The sequence below is a fragment of the Hibiscus syriacus genome, unplaced genomic scaffold, assembly GCF_006381635.1.
Source record: "Hibiscus syriacus cultivar Baekdansim isolate YM2019G1 unplaced genomic scaffold, ASM638163v2 tig00110621_pilon, whole genome shotgun sequence".
Taxonomy (NCBI): Eukaryota; Viridiplantae; Streptophyta; class Magnoliopsida; order Malvales; family Malvaceae; genus Hibiscus; species Hibiscus syriacus.
This window is the reverse complement of record NW_024062802.1, coordinates 1,787,802-1,810,153: the sequence shown is the minus strand read 5'-3', so window position 1 is coordinate 1,810,153 and position 22,352 is coordinate 1,787,802. Positions and strand designations below refer to the sequence as shown.

General features: G+C 32.5%; 5 protein-coding genes, 1 long non-coding RNA gene and 1 pseudogene across 7 annotated transcripts; 2 read left to right on the top strand and 5 right to left on the bottom strand.

Annotated features, from left to right (window-relative positions):
- Nucleotides 1-227: 227 nt before the first annotated feature.
- Nucleotides 228-776, bottom strand: LOC120136000 (probable calcium-binding protein CML46). Its single transcript, XM_039152124.1, has one exon. The coding sequence runs from the start codon at nt 690-692 to the stop codon at nt 228-230; it is 465 nt and encodes a 154-aa protein (XP_039008055.1). The 5' UTR covers nt 693-776.
- Nucleotides 777-2,464: 1,688 nt separating this feature from the next.
- On the bottom strand, nt 2,465-2,991 carry LOC120136070. The gene is made up of 3 exons (XR_005517302.1): nt 2,821-2,991; nt 2,685-2,743; nt 2,465-2,584 (listed from the first exon to the last, which is right to left on the bottom strand). It is a non-coding gene; the product is annotated as an uncharacterized LOC120136070 (long non-coding RNA).
- Nucleotides 2,992-6,032: 3,041 nt separating this feature from the next.
- Nucleotides 6,033-9,081, bottom strand: LOC120136005 (cyclic dof factor 2-like). 2 transcript variants are annotated; one of them, XM_039152128.1, is made up of 3 exons: nt 8,761-9,080; nt 7,274-7,799; nt 6,033-7,204 (listed from the first exon to the last, which is right to left on the bottom strand). In XM_039152128.1, exons 1-3 carry the CDS (start codon nt 8,977-8,979, stop codon nt 6,450-6,452), a joined length of 1,500 nt encoding a protein of 499 aa, XP_039008059.1. In that variant the 5' UTR covers nt 8,980-9,080; the 3' UTR covers nt 6,033-6,449. The 2 variants fall into 2 exon arrangements, with proteins under 2 accessions (XP_039008059.1, XP_039008058.1); XM_039152127.1 differs by having other exon boundaries at nt 6,033-7,799; nt 8,761-9,081.
- Nucleotides 9,082-13,492: 4,411 nt separating this feature from the next.
- LOC120135903 (DCN1-like protein) lies at nt 13,493-15,039 on the top strand. The gene is made up of 5 exons (XM_039152063.1): nt 13,493-13,634; nt 14,099-14,150; nt 14,313-14,388; nt 14,531-14,613; nt 14,935-15,039. Exons 1-5 carry the CDS (start codon nt 13,591-13,593, stop codon nt 15,037-15,039), a joined length of 360 nt encoding a protein of 119 aa, XP_039007994.1. The 5' UTR covers nt 13,493-13,590.
- Nucleotides 15,040-15,215: 176 nt separating this feature from the next.
- On the top strand, nt 15,216-16,634 carry LOC120136251. The gene is made up of 4 exons (XM_039152346.1): nt 15,216-15,246; nt 15,345-15,390; nt 16,074-16,162; nt 16,266-16,634. The coding sequence occupies exons 1-4, from the start codon at nt 15,231-15,233 to the stop codon at nt 16,574-16,576; spliced, it is 462 nt and encodes a 153-aa protein (XP_039008277.1). The 5' UTR covers nt 15,216-15,230; the 3' UTR covers nt 16,577-16,634.
- Nucleotides 16,635-16,875: 241 nt separating this feature from the next.
- Nucleotides 16,876-17,545, bottom strand: LOC120136250 (protein DMP9-like). Its single transcript, XM_039152345.1, has one exon. It carries the CDS (start codon nt 17,532-17,534, stop codon nt 16,884-16,886), a length of 651 nt encoding a protein of 216 aa, XP_039008276.1. The 5' UTR covers nt 17,535-17,545; the 3' UTR covers nt 16,876-16,883.
- A 1,240-nt stretch (nt 17,546-18,785) lies between these two features.
- On the bottom strand, nt 18,786-20,426 carry LOC120136246 (annotated as a pseudogene).
- Nucleotides 20,427-22,352: the final 1,926 nt, after the last annotated feature.

Below are 22,352 nucleotides of genomic sequence, written 5' to 3'. Positions count from 1 at the left end.
TTTTTCCAGCTTGTTCCGATAGTGGGAAGACTTTAGAGGGTAGGCAGTGTCATGGTCATGTGATCAAGTCACGGTTGCTTTTGCATTAATGCATTAAGAGTATCCATTGATAAATATGTGTTCAAAGTCTTTTGATAAATATGCATATGAATGTCATTAGACTGATTCACAAAAAAGTTGTCTCCATTAATTTTACAAATTTTTGGAAATCTATTCTGCCATCTCTATTACATCAAGTTATTGATCATTTTGTTGCAATTCTCAATCTTTAAACCTTCTTTCAAACCCAAAACACAGAGAACTGTCTGCAACGCTTGCGCATCAATACACCCATCTTTATTCACATCAAGCACATCAAAAGCTTCCTTCAACTCTTCCAAGCTCGGCTCTTCTTCTTCAAACACCCTGGAAAGCTCATCAGAACCAAATGATTTATTTAGCTCCTCACTTTCTTTGCTGCAAAAAATCCCCAGATTCCCCATCACCTTCTCCACATCTTCTCTGCAAACTACCACACAATCTTCCTTTTTATTAAAAGAAGCTTCTTTGGTTGAACAATCATAATTCTGGGGTTTCTCCAAATTTGATGATGCCTTTGAGCTGCCATATTTGGATTGTGGGAAAGACGAATAGCTTGAGAAGAAACTTTTAAAGCTGTTATAACATGTCAAGCTAAGAAACAACAAGATCATACTGATATCAGTGAATGGGAATAGGGTATAGTCCGAGTTTGTTGATGATGTCTCAATTTTGTAAGACTATAAAGAAAGAAAAACTAGAGCTATTTGATTTTCAGATGGTGTTGAAGAATGAAAGAAAGAATTAATTTTGATGGAATGGTGAGGATTGGGATTGGGGTATTTGAAGGAACCAGAGACGGCAGGCGGAGGTGGTCAAGTTTTCAAAGGGGAAGTTGCCTTCGGTGCAACCAAGAGAGCGGCTAGGAAACTCGGTGGCCATAGCTATCTATGTTTATTTACATGGAATGTGTGTGGTTTGTTGCTTGGAACCTTCAGCTATCCTATATTGTAGGAAATGGTCTTGGAAGTGAATACTGATGTGTTATAGGCGATTGTTACATTTGCGTTTTCCACTACCCCATTGACTACTACGTTGGGATTATTATTTCACTTTACGACTGGACAACATACTAAGTCATAAAAATTATGTCAACTATATCTATATTACTTATTTCTACTCTACTCATCAACGTTGATCATCCTCAAAATATTATTAGACAGACTTGAACCTGAGATCTTAATAAAATAGTTTTAATGATTAATCACTAGACCAAATAACATAATTATTATATTTTTAATTAAATTAATTTTTAACTTGAACTGTGATTAAAATTGATTTTTTTAATTCATTTAAAAGAAAAAAATTAATTAAATATTTATTTATAATTTAATTTATTGGTTAAAAGAAGGATTCTTAATGCAAAAGATCCTTGATTCAAATTATTTTCCTTTTTATATACACACTTTATTTGTTTTGTTTTAAGTCTCTTATCTTTTCATTGTATAATTTATTTTCCTATAAAAATTCATGTCAATAGTTCATTTTTTAATGACTGATATAAAAATAATAAACAGATGAATAACGATATGTTTAACTTAAAAAAATACTTAATTTTTTAATTAAACTGGGTAAGTACAAAACAATATATTTTCAAAGATATAACTCAACCATTTGACATTGAACGCTTACACCCTTGATATTCATGGTGCTCAAATCCGGGACTTTAAGTAATAACAATAATTTATTTACCACTGAAATCGATTGGTTCGTACAAAAAATTACTTAAATTTAATTACAAAACACACAATATATAAATATTATATTTATTTAAAATTTTAAAGACTGGGCTAGTAAAAAAAACAATGTTATGTTTGGGTGAGGCTAGGCAAGGCCTCTTAACCCTGAAAATTCATGAACTTTGATCTTTGAGACAGACTTGGGCTTCAACCTTCAAATACAAGTTATGCTTGACTCGTTTTTCAGTTATATGTTAATTTTGATTCTTTTTTTATTAAAGTATATATTTTTATTTAATTATCTAAAGTTGACATGTATTATTGATTAAGAAAATTAAATTGGAATAGACTTGGATAAAAAAACAATTGAATGACTTCGGGTTAGAGAGAATATTATTTTTTCTTCTAATTCTAAATTCGAATAATTATATATACATGACATGCATTATTAAATGTTAATGATTAAAAATAATTATAAATAAATATTATCTTATAATTAACTCACTTATACATTAAATTAAAAAAAAATTACTGCAACAAAAGAACAAGCAGTCATTTTCTTGTAACAAGAAAGGGGAAATCCATGGATTTTACAAGAAAAAGAAAGGCATAAACATCAACCCTATCCTCTGAAACCAACTGAACAATTTGCTTCTGTAATTCAGTCAAACATAATTAAGCCAATAAAAAACAGAAGCATCACTCAAACTCAACTAGGGTTGTGGAGGAGGGCAAAATATGTAACCAGTTCTGGGGTTAGTATTTGGCTCTGGTTCTAATTTATAATCCAGCATTTCAATCATCTCCCTTGATCTATCTGCAATTTCCTGTTTGCCAAACATAAAATTTATACAAAGAATACACAATTCAGCCCCCACAATTACAAACAAATACTAGGAAAAACCAAGAAAATATAGAAGAATCGACCTCCGATTGAGCAGCGGATTCTTCAAGCTCAACATTCTCCATCGATATTCTACCGAATCCTAAGAATTGACAACCAAAAATGATATATGACTTGGGGGAAAAGGGAGAAGAAACATCAAATAAAACAAAGTAATACCTTGAGAGGATGAGAGAATCAAAAGCATTGAAAGAAGAATCAGTTTGAGAAACCAAGAACGACCCATTATCTGTTTCAGAATCCTGGGAAATGGGTATCTCTCAAATTTTATAAAGATGTTCAGTCCTACGAACATGCTAAGCTTCGGTTTTCAAGGCTTTTCAGCTTCTTCAGATCCAATGAATCATATAATATCATGTGAATGAACATAGCATTTTTAATTATTAAAAATGCACATTTATTCACATAACTACTTGAACTCGAAATTTAAAAAATAATACCTTTTCTAATCATTAAAGTTATTTAATAGGCACGAATCAAGCGACCTGATAAATAAATTGTTGTTATTCATTGAGAATCTGAGTTCGAACACCATAGTTATTAGGGGTGTAAGCATTCAATATTGAGAGATTGAGAGTTATTTCTGGACATATATTATCTTGTACTTACCCTAGATTAATAAAAAAAATATTTAATAGATTCAATTAATCATTTAACCTAATTTAGGATAATTAATATGGGATTTAGTGTAAAATAATTATTGTTATATATGGCGGTGCACGTGTGTTTAGTTTGCACACGTGAAAAACCCATGAGCGCCTGCCATGTGAAACTAAATGGAACTAGAAGTGCCACATTTTTTCCATTAAACATCAAAAGGTCAGGATAAAAGTTTAAAAGTAACGCACAAGTTCAGACAAAATCTTAACTCTAAATTTCATATCAAACTATACTTAAATAAATATATATTATGTTTTTATTATGCATGAATTCAGTTCATCTAAATTTAACTTCAGTGGCGGATCTACGCTTACATGATGGTGAATATATATTCATCTTAAAATTTTATTTTTATTTATTTTATTTAAAAAAATCTATATTATTAATATATGTATATCTATTTAAAAAATATTTATAAATTTATCATTGTTTAATTCGATTTAATTAATGATTAACTATATAACGCAAATATGAATAATTCTTTAATACACGACCATGAAATCTTTCCTCCTTAAATAACATTAACTTACCGTCATTTGCATTTAATTATGTACTTAAATAGTAATTGAAAAATATGATAGTAAGTTAAAATCATTTGTAGGTTAATATTAAAGCACTCAATCTACTTGTTCCAGTTAAACAAAAACCCTTCTTTATTAGAAGCTTAGGGTTGACTTCTAATCCCAAATCCCAACGATTAGTTAGCTGTACTTTGTAAATAATTTAGAAATTATTATTTGTTTAGAGGTTTGAGAAAAAAAATTATCTTAACAAGTGCGGTCGAATTATAAAAAAATATCGTGCGAATTTACCTTAAGCTTTAAAGATGGCATAGGTAGGGACAGACATGGGTCGGGTTGGATTTTTGGTTAATCCGACCAGATCTGAGAATTATATATTTTTTATCTGATCATCCGACCCGAAAAATATATACATTCTACTTGATTCGAACCCAACCGACCTTTTAAGATAAAATCTGAATTCGTCCCTACCCAAAAATAAAAATAGGAATTTAATTGAAAAAAATATATATAGAGGGCTATTATTACAATTATCCCTAAATATAAAGTTAAAATTATTTTTTTCTCGAGTTGGATCGAGTCAAGTATTTTTCACCCTAAATCAAACTTGATCCGACTCAAACCAAAATTTTATTTTTAAAAAATCTAACCTAATCGAGTCAGGCCAGTTCGAAAATCGTCGGATTCATATTTAATGCCCACTCCTAATCCTAGGCTTGTGGTTATGAATTACGATCAGATTTGTTTGTCACGAGGAGGGAAATGAAGCACATGATTTGGTTAAGTCAGTGGGTTTGAATTTGATGATCCCATGTGAGGTCCAACACCATGTATCACTATCCAAACCACATATAGAAAGTGGATATAAACCTGTATTAGCACTACCCTATCTTATTCACCATCTAAAATATGACCCAAAACCATTTACGTTTAAATATACAAAAAGTATCCAACATGGGCCCGTTTTTTTAATTTAGTGTCTAACGTTTATTTCGTTTCAGTTTGATGTCTAACGTTTCATTTCATTATTCAAAATAGGTCAAATCATGACATACCTTTAGTTTTCTCCGTTGAGAAGGGCCACAATCTCGTAATTTTGTTTTTTTTAATATTAAAAATATTATTACATTTATAAAAAAATCCTTATTTATTTTAAATTACAAAAAAGCCTCAAAATCCCCAAATCCTAACACTAACTCGTCGTTGCCGCCCTTTCCGGCCACGTTCACTGTCGCCGACGTAGTCCTTGTCATCATCTTAGTTATAAGTCGTCGTAGTTGCCGTCGATTGACTGTCGAAATCGCTTGGGATTGTGATTTTCATCCTAGGTTAGCGGGATATAAAACATCGATTTGTTGTCGATTGACCGTTGATTAGTCACGATTTCATAAAGAGTTCTGGACGTCAGGGGGAGGTGAGGTCGGGTGGAGCTTTGTCGACAACAAAGGGCGACGGTCGGCGTGGGTTTAGGGGTTGAAATGAAGGTTTTCAAAGTTTTGGAGTTATTTCAAAATTTACGTGTTTTCTTTTTTTTTTAAATATAATATTATTTTTTTTATTTTATATAAAAAATTTGTATATTTAAGCCAACCATTTAACAGCTTTATATAACCATTCATTAAAATGATTCTAGTCCAAACTTAACTGGATTAGTCCCCCATTAAAAATAATCTTGACACGTATTATTATCTTATTTTTAAACTCAGTTAGTGTAGAATACCTTAAACCCGGATTATAATACGAGAAATATATCTGAATTCTTAAAATGGTATTATATTAGTGATTAGAGGGGGGGGGGGGAAGAGAGAAAAGCAACAAGAGATGAGAAAAGAAAGGAAAACTTTATGATAAACTTTCTACCTTTTTGGTGCTACTTGTTTGGATTCTCTCTATGGTTATGGAAAGGGAAACATCTTTCGGACTTTTTCTGATTAAAATTCATCTGTCAAACAAGTCCTACATGGACTTTTCTGTGTCTTCCAAAGTGCATATATTTCTATTCCACAAATGGTATGATTCTTGAAAAATCTATGGAATATCGAACACAGCATTACTTGCGAGTCGCATACAAGAGCAAACATCCTAGTCCGAGTAACATGGGTAGCAGATGATATTGGCAATGACAATGGATTCTATATCAGTTCACGAGAATCAAATAATCTGCTTTCTACAACTTTAGAAAACAAAGTAGAGATTTAAGAGAGACTCAAGTTCCCAAATTTATTTAAATACAAGTGGGATTTATGGTACAGAAACTTACTTGGTCCTACCTCTCACCATTTCATATATATACTATGTACAGAACTCTGCAAACCATCTAACTGAAAAACCCTGCTCATACCATTAATGGAAAAGAAGAGGAATTCCAAAAACAAAATTAAACCGAAATAGAAAAATCAGCTTCTACTTGAGCTAAACACTCTGCCTTCAAACCATATGATAGGACTCTTCCTTTCTTTTGCTCTCTTCCGCATACTTTGAGAGTTGGTTATGTAGGAGGGGGTTGGTGAATGAATATGACCAAGTGGCTAACGAAGCAGGGCAGGATTCGTACAGTCATTAACACCAAGTTGTAAGCAGGCACCGTAAGCAATTAAAAGTCATAATTTACACGATTATTGAGCTCTCGTGGAAGTTTATTGACCTTGACAATGCTGCTGGATTTGCCTGCAAGACCACAGAGGTTTCGCGAACCTGATTCCTTTCATCACCCTTTGAATAAAATGCTTTGAAGAGTCCTCCGCCACCTATTGAATCAGATTTGTCATTCTTGATGCCGAGTGTTGCCCATATAGAACTCTTTCCTGCTTCTCCCGGATCATCGGTCCTCAATGTTTTCGGAATCCAGAGGCTTCTCTCAGCATTATTTTCCTTTACTGGCTCCTCTTCTCCAGAGTTGCTTGCCTTGCTCATGTTCTCTTCTCGTGAATGTTTACCCAAGGTAGGGGAATCAGGACCGGAACTTGGGGCTGATTGCTTTGGAGTAGAAGGCTGAGGCTGCCAAGGGGAATTCCAAGTGCCTGGTACGTTACAACCCCAGTAAGCAGCTGAAGGATAGAATGGCATTGGAAAGCAGCCTGGAGGGCAGAAAGCAGCTGGAGGTACAGGAGAGCTCCATTGAGCTCCATTCCATGGGTAAGGCCAAATAGTCCCGGGATAGCATAGCATCTGAGGTGGAAAACCATGACAATTCTGCATCATTTGATCTTGTGACCCAGCTTTACCTGCCTCATTCTTTGAAGTCAGGCCCGCTGATCCATTTGAACACTTAACACCGTTTTCTCCACCTCTAAAAGGTACAGGAATTTTTAACTCCCCAGGCTTATGAAACCCATTCCTTGTGGTATTATGCATTGTTTTATCTGCAACGTTCAAAACAAAAGCCATTGATTCACAAAGGCGTGTGTCCGAGCCAAAGGTCAGAACTGTACCATTAGCTTTTAGAGCTGGATGGTGGACTCCATTAGGAATCTCGGTATGAGCATTATGCAGAGCTTCAGAGACAATTATGTCACGGTATTGAGAAGCTGAATTTTTGTTCTTGCGACGTCCAGCTCCCACAGGCATATTTCTCATAGTCCCACCAGCTGTCCAGTATCTTTGGCAGTTCTTGCAAAAGTGTCGGGGTTGATCGACATTGTAATTGTTGTAGTAACAAAACTTGGTATCCATGCTGTTGCAGCGGGGGCAAGGAAGAATTTTAGTAGGTTTCTTCAAGGTTTTTTCTTGCAGATTACTTGTTGCACTTGGATCTTCTTCTGTTTTTGACATTTTTAAACCCGTTCTCTCCTTCTCAACGGAAGCTGTTTCAGAGCTGTCGCTAGCTCCTGAGATTGCCTCCAAATTTGTAGACTCTCCAGAAATAACTGGAGGAGAACTGTCATCCTCTTTAGATCCGTCCTCCTTTCTATCTCCATCTTCATGCTCAACGCCTGTTGTTTTATCTCCCTTAGTGTCCTGAATAATTCGGAGGAAGTAAAATCAGCACGAGAACCAAAAGGAGTTGAAAGAGCATGATCATCATACATAACTAACTGCATTTTCTTGCCATTTGCTACATAAAGAATCGGTTTCAAGCCAATAGCAACCACCATTCCAACAGCTATAAAATAAATCATCAAAGCAAAGAAGTTGCTTAAGAACTTAGGAATCAGGAGTGCTGTATGGCTATATAACTGGCACGAACAGTATACAAGAAACAGAAAAATTGATAGGGTAAGAGGAAGATTGAGCTTTTACTAGATCAGAAAGACAGCATAACATAAACTCAAGTTTGGCATGGTAAGGAACGCAGAAAGTACCGGAAACGAAAGCAAAACGTAACAAGGAACAGGTTTTGAATTTTATTTAGGCTTTTATTGTGATGATCCTAATCATAGCTTATCATCCTCATGAAAATCAGTGGAAAGAGATCCATATAACAAACATTTCTCACCATTCCAAAGCTATAAAAGCAGTCAACCAGATGAAATGGAGCTAAACTACCGATTTCAAAGAAGCTAGCCAGAAAAAAATTCCAGGAAAAATGGAGTGGTGAAACCCTGAAATAGCAAAATATGAAGGGGGAGGGGGGAAAACTATAATCCAGCAGTCAGGGAGCAAGCTGCCATATAAACACAACCAACTAAACTAACCCAAGAGCAATTAACCAATATTTTATCACGAATAATTGGATTATGCTTGAGAAAATACATCCAGAAAGCCAATCCTAACTTCGAAAAACCTCAAGTCTACTTAAACCAAGATCCACAATTTAACCAGTTTCCTAATAATGAAATATTTTTAACATTGAAAAGACAACCATTTTTATTGCCAAAACAAAGAATCAAAGACCAGCCCTTCTTTCATTTCCATATTCTAAGCAAAGGGTGTTCACCAAAATTCCCAAAACAATAATTTAAAAAAGAAAATTCCTGACCTTTTCAGCTTCTTCTTCTTCTCTCTGTTCCCCTTTATTTTCCTCTGGTGAAGAATTTGTGGAACAACAACGACCTTGATCTTGATCAACATTATCATCGTTTTTGTTATCATCACCACAAGTAACACAGAAGTCATCCGCTGCTACTTTCGGAGATTTCTCAGGAAAAGTGATCATTTTCCCAAACAATTTGATCGCCGGATCTTTTGGTTCCGACATTTTCTGTGTTTCTACCCTGTTTTTTTCTTCTTTTTCTCTGTCTTTTTTTTCTCTTCCCTAAATCCTTAGCCAACACAAAACTAAAAGTTGAAACTTTCTAGAGAGAGAGAGAGATTTGTAGCAAAATCTGACTGCTATCATACAAACTTATAATGCTGTCTTCAAAATAGTTTTGACCTTTCCCCCACCCTTTTTCATAGCTTTTTTTCTTTTTGTGGGTTGGTTTGAGGGAATAAAAATAGTAAAGATAAATTACGATAAAGGGTCAAGCACTCAAAATATTTAGTTCTATGGTAAACAAAATAATAAACTTAATAAAAATGAAGTAAAATATCAAATATATTTTAAATATGATATAACATAAAAAATTATTACAAGAATATATTGAGATTAATATAACACAAACATTGCACAAACATATATCATTTGATTCAATAAACTTTTTTTATTAAGCTAAAGATTATTACAAAATAATATATATTCTAATTACTTTCAATCATTTAAAAATAAATATTTAATCATCCCCTTGCAATTGTTAGTATTTGAACCTGTGACCTTTAAGAATAATAACGATTTTTTTAACCATTTAATTAAATTAATTCGTGTTTTAATTTAATAACTTTTTAATTGCAAGATAAAATACTCGGTTTATAATAACAATGCTCCGATCTTCCACTTTTTCTTAATATATTTTCTTTTCTTGATAAAAAAGAGCAAACTATATATTTAGTGTCTAAACTATTATGATTATTTCGTTTTGATGCCTAAATTTTATTTTTTTAAATTATACTTAATATTTAATTTATGTTTCAACTCAGTACCCGTGTTAAAAAAATAACAGAACAACTGACTAGGCATCTTTGATTTTTCAATGATGTTGTAGCATTATCTTATGATAACACAACAAAGTCAACTTTAAGTTTTTAACGAATGAGTGTCAAATTGACACTTAAATTAAATGTTATACATAATTCTGAAAAAAATTAAAGTTTAAATGCTAAAATAGAACAAATATAATAGTTTAGATACTAAACATATAATTTACCCTAAAAATAGTATAAAGAGATGATGGTCTCGTGGAGTTTACGTTTTAGATTTGTTTAAACAAGTTGATATGCCACATCAGCATAAAGGAGCATTTTCATCCACAAGTTCCTTTGTGGCCTTAAAATGATCCCTCCCTCCCTCCCTCCCTCTCTCTCTCTCTCTTATTTATTTTGTTTTATTTTTTCCCTAACTTCATTTAATATATTTTAAAATTGTGATAAAATATTATATGTTTAATAAAGACAGTGTATTTTTGGCAATAAAATATTGGCATATTTAAAATTTCAATATACTATTTTTAAACTTTTTATATGATTGCATGACTTATAAATATAAAAATTATAGGCAGATATATATGATCAAATCTATGTTCCATTTGAAGAAATTTGTGTTGCTTGCCTTTTCCCTCTTATTACTTGTCAAACATTAGGTTAAAAAGAATAGATGGTTGTATTAGATTGTTTTAATCTAATTTTAATATTTTTCATTATTTTCATTAATTGAAGAGATATTATATTTTTTAAAACAAATATTAAAATATTATATCAACTTATTTTTATTAAATAAAGATATATTATATTTTCAAGATGAATATGGAGATACTAAATTAACCTTTTTACTTGAAGTTAATTTGGATTGAATTCCACTATAAAATATTCATTTATTTATTTATAGATTTTTGGCGTAGTATGTGGTTGAGGTCATACGTCGGCCCATTGTTCCACTTTCCAGTCCTTTCGTATCTTTTTCTGTGGTTCATTAACTTATTGCTGCTTACATTAATCAATTCATTTGTAAAAATAAAACCTAATTGCTTGTTAAATGTGGATAAGGTGCTACAATAATCAAGCATAGTATAAAAACAAGTAAAATAAAATAAAATAAAATAATTTAATCTTTTAGAATTATATTATCTTTTTAAAAATATAAATTTCAGATACTAAAATTATAATATACCATTTAACAATAACATCTCAAAAAAGTATTAATACTTCACCATCAAAATTGAAGATTTTTTTTTTTAATTTGAAAAAATAAACCCATAGAAAAAGAAAATCCATGTCACCGTTCGATTTTTAAAGCACCGAGTCCATGGGTCCCACCAACCAACAGAATTGTACAGACCACGTATTTTGCCACATCAGCGTCATTCTCGCATGGACCCCACCTCCTGAGAAAAAAGAGCAAAGTGAGAAAAAGTTTTGAATCAATTAAATAAATTAATAAATAAGAAATAGTTTTCTCACACGTGTGAAAAAAGGAGAGTTGATGAAGAATCTCCCTTTCTCGTGGCTGAGAATTTCCCTGGCCGAGTGGAGGTTTTGGTTTGGGGATGACACGTGTAAGCTAGCAAAAGAAAGTCTTTTTAGATTCCCTTTACCGGTGTGGGGTTTTGATTTGGAAAAGCAAATTAGGATCATACTGGGAATAATAAATAAATGGGCTGTAATGTCACCAAAATGACTAGCAACTTTATTATATGTCTCCCCAACCTATATTTTCAACAAGTTGTGCCATTTGCCTAACCTATTTTTTTCATTTACCACTCTGAATTTAAAATATTTAAAAAGAATAATATTTCTTTTAATTGTTAAAATCACTTAATAAATTTTTATCATACTTATTTTATATTAAAAAATATATTCTCTTCGTCCTATTAAATTTGTTTTTATTAACTCTTTTTGATCAATATTTTTAACTTTGATTTATTATTATTTAAAATTTATTATTGATAAAAATATAAAAATATTTTAAAAACCATCGATCAAATAATTTTTAAACATATATTTTATAAAATTTAATTATTTAAAATATTTGAAATAATTATGGTAAAAGTTTAAAATTTTTAATTTTAAACATTCAATTAATAATAAATTTAGTGGAACATAGTGAATAAAAAAATAAATTAATCACAATTAGAAAACATGTGAATGAGATAAGGGTTCCAAAGTTCGCCACTCCACCGTTGAAAACTTCATGAATTAAGTACTAATAATTCGTCTTCATCGGCATGCCCATTTCTCTTTAAAAAAATATTAAATTTAATTTAAAATTTTAAAATATAAAGCTCACTTTTATTCTAAATCTTGCATTAACTCTATTTTAGAATATATATATAAACTGATAATTAGATTTACTCCAGTGATTCAGATATTCTTGTATTTACTCTATTTAATATATATATATATATATATAAATATATATAAATAGGGGTGTTTAAATATGGATATCCGTATTTTTTATATCTAATGTATCGATATCCGGTTCTCCGGATAGTATTGGTTGGTCGTGGTAGTCCATTAAATTCGGGTATATGTATTTTCGGGTCACGGCTATCGGGTTCATATATATATTTTTTATTTTTTAAAATAACATAGAAAATACATAAAATTTAAAAGTTCACAATATACACAATCTTACCCAAAAGCTAGTGATTTGAAGTTAGTTTTAATGACAAATATATGAATATATATATATTAAAGTTTGTTTCCAAAAGAAATATTAAAAATATCAATGTCATTGTGTTTTTTACTTCAAATCTCATATGACAAATTAATAAAAAAATTTAAAAAAACTCAAAAGTATATAATACAAACCTAGAAAGAATTTAGGAATTTAAATTGAATTTTAAGGTAAAAATATTAAGGAATCTAAAAAATAAAAATATAATTTAAACTAATATATATTAAAACTATCAGGTCGAGTCGGGTACCCGGTTATAAAAAAATTCGACCCAAACCTGACCCAACTACTCAAGAAAAATCATGGGTCAGGTACCCGACCCGGTCGAGTATCTTTTTAAAAAAGTTACTCGAAGTTTTTAGGTTTTAGTCGACGGGTTAACAGACCATATCAATCGAATCAGATAATTTTGAAAAACTCTTAGCTTAGTTTTAACTCATATGCTAGTTGTAACTCATATATAATTGATATAATGTATAAATAACGAGGATCAAATATGTACTTATACTAATATTAAAAACTGTTAGATCAATCTCTATGTCAAATATTAATGGAGGGTTGCTAGATTGGTTTTATTTAAATAGCTAATTAGTTTGATTAATAAAATTAAAAGATCAATGGTCAAATTAAAATCCTCCATAATTAAGTGATCATTACTGTAATTTTTGGATGAAAATTTTGTATAAGGGTTTTTTGGGGTTACTTTTATTGTCTAATAATTGGGGGGGATAATTGAATTTTATTTAGTTCATTTTTTGGGCATTTTGAAGTTAATTATGGAAGAATTTAATGTAATTAAGTACCCCGAAAATTTTAGGTAATTAATGTAATTTGATTTGGTCAAAGAATTAGTTAAAAATGTTTAAGATTTTGGTCTGTTGCTGATATGCTTAAAGCTTTAAAATTTGAACTTGAACTGTTCAGAGATGTTTGTGCTTTGATTGGGATGGTACCTTTTTTATATAAAAAAATATTGTTTCCTTTATTTAGTTAACTTTTGAGGTGTCTTGCAGAACTTAGAACAGGAAATGCATATGTTCGTGGCGAAGAAGGGTACCGAAAGATGAGGAATCTCAAAGAGCTAAGTATTCGAGGGATTGAATGAATCAACTCTTAAAGATGGTGGAGTCAATGATGCACACAAGGTAGTTGGTGGTATTCATATCTAGAATCTGTAGATATAAGTTTATGGTGTTCGCCTTTGGAAGATTAGAGGAGTGGTTGACGAGTCTTAAGACACTTGACATATTGTTGGAATCAAAGAATCAGTTTGATATTTACGGGATGCCATGTGAACTTATTACTATTCTTGGTGGTTCTTGTCTAAGATGCAACGCGTTTGTGAATCTGCCAATCCCATCTTAAATTTTGAAAATTCCAGCTTCATCCTGATTTGCTTGAGTGACAATTGTCCTACATATGTGTAGATTGCCACTATGTCATTTATGATTATGCATCGAGTGAAAAAGAAATATATTATTCTCCAGGACATTACCAAGTGAGGTGAATATCCAAACAAGATTCTGTAGCCAGTCCTGTTTATTAGTTATTTGGTGTAATAATTGGTCATGCAATAGTGATCGAGTATTGGTTATGTTTGCTTTGACAGGATTGCGATCATTGATGAACTTCACAAGCTTATGTTACAACTATACCTGACGGTGGGATTCCTCTTCGTTGAAGTTCTTTGAGGGACAGATTTAACTAGTATTTTAGACTTCAGTATCGAGTATCTTTAAAGTTCTTCGTTGTTGGTACACTGATTTTATTTTCTAGTATCGTGTTCTCCATACTAAAATTTGTCTTGCTGTTGTTTCCTGTAGGCGGACTTTTCTGAATTCTCGTGCTTCTATGATTTTGTTTTCTTCATGTGCCGAGAAAATGGTCAAAAGAATATTAGTAAGTTATCTAATGCTAATCAGTTAAATGGAAATAATTTTACTAATTTTTCCTTGGAATAACATCGAGGTTATCTAAGCTGTAAATTACGAGGAATTTATTTCGTATCGTATTTAATTCTCACTTTTGTCATGATTGATAGCTGTAAGCAGGGCGGTTGCTGCATGTAGATTAGTATTAGTTGGCAGGTTTCGGTTGCTTAACAGATGGTTCACATTTGTGGAGGTATGAGCATGACTGATACCAAGCAGCTTACAGCCTAACATGTTATGCTTGTCTTGGAGACATCTTATGAAGCTATTGATTGTCGTTCCAATGTCGACCACTTCAATTTTGGATGAATATTTCATCAGAATTGTGATATTGGTTTTAAATGATTTATTTATTACCGTAATGGGTAGAAGATGTTTTCCACTTGTCCTGCATTCATGCATACAAGGAATGACATCTGCTGCTCCAGTTGTCTGTCACTGAGGGAGTAGTGTTCCAAAATGTTACTTTAGTTGCCTTATACATACCTTTGAAAATCTTATGGTGCATGCCAAGCATTTGAAAATGGATGACGAGTCTCTTGGGCGGTACATTTGTTCTGTTACTGCAGTATTAGTTCAAGCTGAAGTCTATGTTGCTTTGATTATTCACTTCGATTGAAATACTTGTGTCTGGCGTGCATATATGACGCATATTATGATACACCGTAGGTTGAAAATATGCCCGCTATTGACTACTGTCAATCTCTTGATTTTGGCAACTTATGTCTTTGATATCCTTTCAGGAAAATCGGTGTTACAATATTTCGGAGGATACGTGGCAGCAAGTTTTAGCTTTTAGTGGGTGTGTACATGAAAATCTGGAAGGGTATGATCCTGAAGAATATTAAGCTTCCCTAAATCTGTCCTATTGCATGTCTTGTCTATCTTTTCCACTTGGATCTTAGTTATTTGGTTGTTTTCCAGGTGCTTGGCCTGTTCTGATTGATGACTTTGTGGAGCATATGTACAGGTTTGGTTTCCGTACTTCAGCACTTCATTTGATTGTGGAAATTTTTATGACTATTTTTTCTACATGGTTTATTTTAGGCTACAATTCCAAGTTCTTATTGCAATCGTTTTAATCTATGTTATTCCAACTCTTTTCTTTCCCTGAATTATCAGTGTCCAACCCTAGGTTTTGATATACATCCTTCGACTTTTAAGTTTTAATATTTTCATTTATGTTTTTTTCTGGATCTCTTATAAGATCACTTGATCAATTTTATTTTTAAAAATGGTTATGTAATGAGGTAAGGAAGGTAAGATAGTAGGCTGCCCCCAACACTAGGTTGAGAGCAATTTCCGTAGGAGACCTCCAAATTATGAAATACCTTCCATAGGACTCGATCCCACGACCTCAATGTTAAGAACCTTGTGCTCTACCAACTGAGCTGGATGGTCTCCTACGAAAGTGCTCTCAGCCTAGTGTTGGGGACAACCTACTATCTTACCTCCCCTTACCCATATGGGAACAAGGGACATCCATCCATCAATTTCATTTTTTCATTGACTAATAATCATGCTGCGTGTCATTTGATCATTTATGATGCCGATCTTCCGGAATGGTTTAAAGAAATAATGCTATTGCAATTTGCATGCACACTATACCTGGATGCCTGAAACCCCTCATCCCTGCTTGCTCCCCCGCTGCAGAATTTCGGGATCTAACAAAGATTCAAACGTTTTCTGTTGCTGTGTTGATCTGGACTCGCAGTCGTGTGCATATGAGGAGAGTTTGCCCGGTATGCCATATATTAGCTTTCAGATATTCCTTTATGTAAGTTTCCTGCTTATATGGACTGGAATAGATTATTTATGTTATATTATAATGATATCACGTAGCAGGATTAAGTGTATATCCTGGGATGAGGAGGAAATTGCTTGAATGCCATGACGACGAAATGGAGTCCTCGGATCCACACTTCTTGAACTCGTCAGACCTGAATTGCTCATTGAATACTAAGAGAAGTAGGTTGATTGCACACAGATCAGTTCATAAGGAAGATATTCCTCCCCAGAATTCATCTAATGATTGCATGGAAATTGTCAAACACAGTAGTACAATGTGTTGTTCGAAGTCTCCTTGTGCAATTGAAGGTTGCCTATCAAGGGGTTTCGCAGGGCTCTTATCGAGTTGCTCGTATTTCGCAGTTTGATTGGGAAAGAATTCACCATTACATTGAGCTTGCATCCTAGTTATGATCATTGAAAAATCTTTTCCACTTGGACGATTTTGTGGGTTATGTCCTGATCTGTTGCTTTCTAAAAGAAGTATATTAGATTCGCTCTATCTCTCCAGTTTTTTTAGTTTTCTTTTCATTTCATAGTTTGATCAAATACTCCCATAAATCAGAAGAAGACATACAAAATCCGTAACACAAGCCATGAACCGTCGAAGAAATTTATTCTTATATTCATTTCAAATTTACATCTACATATACTAAGATACTAAACCACTAAATATCAAACAGCCATGCAACCAACGCCAAATCTAGTTTTGGGAAACACGAGAAACAAGCCACTGAAAATAACCCCCACCATCAATGGAAAACCCTCCATAACTTGATCCATCTCCTTCTCGCGTCCTGGGAAAACACAGTTGGTAACTCCGTGATCCGACAAAGCGATCGCCACGAACACCAAGACCGACATGATGGCGTGAATGAAGTCTGTAAGTCCAACCTTGTACTTGTCATCTTTTGGGGATTCGACTTCAAGACCAGGCTTGAAAAGGGCCAGTCCGTTAGGCGTCACGAAACCATAGTAAACCGTCCCGTCGGGACCTCGGAAACTATCGGTGAAGTGGAAGAAGAAGCAAGAGAGAGCGCAGAGGCCTAAGAGGGAGTAAATCATGATGGTGGTAACATGGGTGCAAACACCATGGCGGTAAACAGAAGGTAGAACCAATTCGAAAGTTAAAAGAGTGCCTGTGGGAAGGAAGTAGACGAGCATGGAAGTTTTGGATATGGTTTTTTGAACCCCTTTGGCCATGACTTTCCGCCTCCGGCCAGGTTCCGGTGGCAGTCGAGCGAGGGAGGAGATGGGTGTAGGATTCTCCCGTGGTGGTGTTGCAGTGTAAACTTTGATGCCAATTCCATGGTCAGTTTGCTCCATTTTGTTTTGGGGGAGAATAACTGCCTGCTGGCTAAAGAAGTGATGGTTTGATATTTAAAGGGCAAGGAATTTCGAATATTTTCTTATTAGTAGGAATTTCAAAGTAGAAGGTAGTTACTCGCAGTTAATGAATAGTAACGACGCTGAATATGAATGCAGTAGCAATTCTTGGTGATGAATGAGATTGACGACTCACTTCACCAATTCTACACTATGATGCAGTTATTAATTTTTAAATATTATTATTTAAAGGTCAAAATTAAAAATTTGTAATATCATGTATATAATGTTTATGCCATGTTTTAAAATTAATAATTTAATTTTATTCCTAAAATGATTTCCCCCTTCATCCCTGAATAACATGCTATACAACATTAAGTATTCCTAAAACTAATAACAGAAGTTATATTTTAATTATTAGATCTCATTAAATATTGCATAATTACAGTTTTCCAATAAAAAAAATATATATATAAATTATATTTCCTTTTAATTATAAGAGGTTGTATGTATTGCCTCAATTATTATATTTTGTTGTAATTACTAATGTGTATTTGAAAAATCATCTTATAATTGAATTTGATTGAAAATATTTAAATAATCATTATGATTAGTAAATCTCACTAAATAAAGTATAATTATAATAACCGAATTATACTCGGATCAAAAAATTTAAAATTACACGTTTAAGAAGTCATAACCACTTTCAAACTTGTTTTTATCTAATTTTGATTATGAATATCTAAATTACAGTAAATCTTTGTAATTATTTTCTTCTAAAGGGTAATGTCAAAATTAGCTCCCCAATGTTTACTAGAATGGCTATTTTGGCTCTTTTTAGTACTTTTACCCCCACCATCTTATTTTAAGACAAAAAAACTCATAATGGTTGAGTAAATAGTCACTTTGATCTTTACTTTTTATCCGGAAGTATTTTAGCTTTCAACGTTTCATTTTAAGGTAAAAAAAGTCTTATTTTATAGCGTTAACCGTTTGTTAACTAATGGTGTTCATCCATGGAGGGGCTTTTTTGCCCAAAATGAAATGTTAGGAGCCAAAATGCTAAAAAAAAAAGAATATGAGACAAAATGACTATTTTGATCAATGTTAGGGACTAATTTTAGTATTATGCCCCTTATAAAAATAGAAAATTAAGTCTCCATTCCCTGCATTATGGTAAAGATCCTAGTCTGAAGTGATCGAGAGATCATCTACTAAAGGAAGATTGAAACCCTTAACAGACCCACAATCATCTGAATTTCTCCAAAATTACTCTACAAATGCATTATGTAATATAACAAAATAAGCATCTACAAAAACCACTGCTGTTCAAAAGTTGCCTACTATTTCTAAAACAGATGTGTAAGTACCAAATATAACCACTGCAGCACTCATCAAAATGATTAGGCTACGGCAACCAGTTCGAAGTTGAATCTCGGTAAGTTCCCGATATCTTCAAGTAGCAGACACACGGTAGTAAGACCGAAGCAGATATACTTAAAAACGCTCCGACTAAGGACATTAGGGAACCGAAAAATGGAACTGCAAGAGCCACCAAGACAGTGCTTATCACCAGGGTGGTGCCTACAAAGAGGTGGAGGACCCGCTTCCCGCATCGATATCGAATCACGCTCTTAACGGCATTCACGATGGGTGTAACCATCAATGCATATTTGGATATGGGATTGACCAGGGTAGTATATATTGCAATTCTTGAGCTGAGTTTGTCAGTAGGAAGGTTGAGAGTTATCTGTGATTGAACATCTGATCCGAACATCAAGTACCCGAAAATCGCCATCGACGAGTAACATATGGTACATAACACAAAACATACAACCAACACCTAAGAGAAACCAGGCAAGTTTACTTCAAAACAATATCCAAAACCAGACTATTGCAGAAACAACATGAATTTTGACAGATACTTACGTTGGAGAATTGATGCCTCTTCTTCATTGAAGTGTAAAGAGTAGGGAAAACTGGATGAGAGCAATAACAGAAGGCATATAAGCTAACGGCAGTGGGGATTCCACCATAGTTTATGAGTTTTCCCTTTTGTTTAAACCCAACACCATCAAATGCACCAGTCCAGATGATGGAAACCAAGATGACTGCAGAAGCCAAAACCCCACTGGCTGAGACATAAGAAAGAAGGCTCAAATTATCCAACCAAACAGTAGGCAATATTATGAGAGCTACGAGTATAATAAACCCTTGTTTGGCACCAATCGTTAATCCTCCGACTTCAAACTCCCCAATGGGTAACAAATTATGCAAGTTATCTCCTTCGAGAATCAAAAAACCAGTGGCCACCAAGTAGAGCTCGATGTTCATGACAACCGAAGCTAATAGCCGCCCTCTGTCCCCGAATGCGCGCTCGCCTATATCGGGATAAGTTCTGATTCTAGGATCTGTATCCATACATCTTTGAATCAACAAGCCCGAGTAGAATGCAGCAGTGGCAATGGCGAATAAAAATATCAAGCTCAACCATCCTCCTGATGCCAATGCATATGGGATTGATAATATTCCTACCCCTGCAATAAAAAAAGGGTTTTTTTATAAATGTAAAACCAGATGAATAATTCGAAAGAAATAAACAAAATCAAACAGTGCCATTGAAAGAAGATGAAGAAAAGTGAACCTGAAAGAGCATTAAGGCCATTGAAACAGGTTCTGAAAACAGAGACGGTGGTTGCACTGCCATGGGGATTTAATTCGTCTACTTGTTTATTTTCATCCTCAATGAGAGGCAGAGTGAGGGATAGTTCCTCGTGTGACATCGCCTTTCTTAATCGACAGAAACGAAGAAAACCTCGAATACTGCTTGAATGATGTAAAAGAAAAACTCAGATCATCTTCTTAAATTTAACCTAAAATTGTATGCACACATGATACATGGTAGTAATAAATACAGGCATAGAAAATTAATTAAAATATTATGAGTAGTTTAGATTTAAATCCGACGTTGTCTATACGTGCCATGTTTCTAAAAATAAATGTACAACTAAAAAATCATTAAATTACCTTAAAATGTTTTATATATGAAATTATTAATAATTATAAATTAGATAACAAAATTTAATTATAACTGGTATTTTATTTTAATATTTTTAAAAATAGTCTAAGATTATAGAAATATAATATATGTTCAAAATCTTTTTTTAATTACCTGATTATAATGATAGTATCTATTTCAAAATTTTTCTTAATTATTGATAATTATATATATCCTCCGAAAGTAGCTACTCGAATTCATAACCTTAAATGATAATAACATGTTCTTAACCACTGAAATTATTTAATAGTTTCTCAAAATATTTTTTAATCATTAATAATATATATATATTTTTATAGATATAATTTTCAAATTTAAAATCAAAATAATATTTCTTTCCATAATAGAGGTGACTATATAGGTTCAAAACCTTTATCAATGAGGATTTGTTCTATGAAAAGAAGTTTGATATCACTTAAGTAAGTTTTCGATTGAGTCTTTATTTATGTATACAGAAATGTCATATTAAGAGATTCACTCACTAAAATTAAATATACGACATGAATCGATTTAAATTAGCCAAAAATGAAATATCGAGAATCGAGAGGGAAAATACCTTAGTTTAATAACCCTTGTTTTGAAAATACTGATTTGGACGGAACTGTCTTGTCACCACGTGGTAAGGGTTCCAGTTTTGTTTGAACACTTGTGTGTTGTTTTCCCTTCTTTTGTCTTCTGCGCTGCTATGTTCGAACACGACGAAAGTTGCCTGAAACTTCTCCATTATTTTAAACTTTTCATCGAGCTGACAATTTTGACATAAATTTATACAATTAAACAACATCAACATGTAAAAAAAAAGTTTGTGATAATATAAAGTATTTGAATATAAATCAAATCCGCAGGATCATTAAATGAGATCTAATGCATCAACAAATATTTGCTGAAATGATAAATATGTATTCTTAAAAATAAATTTAAATTTACAAATATTTCTTTAAAATAACTATTATAATTTAATTGTAATGCCCAACTTATTTCAACCTTCAATAATTATTTGACCATGTCTATCCGTTATTGACCTTTATTGGTTTTGTTAAATTAAATTATTAGCTAAATTAATGAAATCAATTAGTAATAAATTTGTTTAATAATATTTAATAATTTAATTTTAATATTATGTAAAAAATGAAATAAATTTTAAAAAAATAGAATGAACTTTTTAATATAAAAGAAAAAACATGTGTCTGCAGTATGTCTAACTTGACTTGACTGCCTAATTAGTTCAGATGCAGTGTCAGATTTTGCTGCCAGAAATATTATTTGATGAGACTTGGACCAACTTTAACCTTTAATGTAATGATTAATTAATTATCTTACCAATCATTCACATTTTATTTATCTTCTTTTGTATATATCCTTGCCGTGGCGAAACTCACTAACAGTGCTATAAAATCACGTGAACTTAAATTCGTTTGTGCTTTCATATTCAATTTTACATAATATCTTTAAGAGATTAACAATTTAAATTATATAAAAGTTACTATATTTATATGATTAACATAATATAATTGCTATATTGTATCATAGTTTGTATTATTAACGGGACTAAATAAATTATGATAGTTATTGACGGTTCATTTTTTACGATTTAGATGAAGATTCGTAATGGATGATATATCAATTATCAGACTGTAACAAAGGAGAAAATAACGTAAGATGATTTCGTAGAAGTCATATTTCATCTCCCAGGCATTCAAAAGATTTTATGTATGTGTCAATCGTATAAATAAAACCATTCGAATCCTGATGAATCAGAG

What these genes read in the sequence shown, in the direction of transcription:
- LOC120136000 (XM_039152124.1), bottom strand. Translation starts at nt 692, where the DNA reads ATGATCTTGTTGTTTCTTAGCTTGACATGTTATAACAGCTTTAAAAGT.
- LOC120136005 (XM_039152127.1), bottom strand. Translation starts at nt 8,979, where the DNA reads ATGTCGGAACCAAAAGATCCGGCGATCAAATTGTTTGGGAAAATGATC. An exon ending in AAGAAGAAGAAGCTGAAAAG is followed by an intron (nt 7,800 to 8,760) that starts GTCAGGAATTTT and finishes CGAATTATTCAG; the next exon opens with GACACTAAGGGAGATAAAAC.
- LOC120135903 (XM_039152063.1), top strand. Translation starts at nt 13,591, where the DNA reads ATGAATCAACTCTTAAAGATGGTGGAGTCAATGATGCACACAAG. An exon ending in AAATGGTCAAAAGAATATTA is followed by an intron (nt 14,389 to 14,530) that starts GTAAGTTATCTA and finishes CATGATTGATAG; the next exon opens with CTGTAAGCAGGGCGGTTGCT. An exon ending in GATGGTTCACATTTGTGGAG is followed by an intron (nt 14,614 to 14,934) that starts GTATGAGCATGA and finishes GTGCATGCCAAG; the next exon opens with CATTTGAAAATGGATGACGA.
- LOC120136251 (XM_039152346.1), top strand. An exon ending in TTTGTGGAGCATATGTACAG is followed by an intron (nt 15,391 to 16,073) that starts GTTTGGTTTCCG and finishes CCCCCGCTGCAG; the next exon opens with AATTTCGGGATCTAACAAAG. An exon ending in ATATGAGGAGAGTTTGCCCG is followed by an intron (nt 16,163 to 16,265) that starts GTATGCCATATA and finishes ATCACGTAGCAG; the next exon opens with GATTAAGTGTATATCCTGGG.
- LOC120136250 (XM_039152345.1), bottom strand. Translation starts at nt 17,534, where the DNA reads ATGGAGCAAACTGACCATGGAATTGGCATCAAAGTTTACACTGCAACA.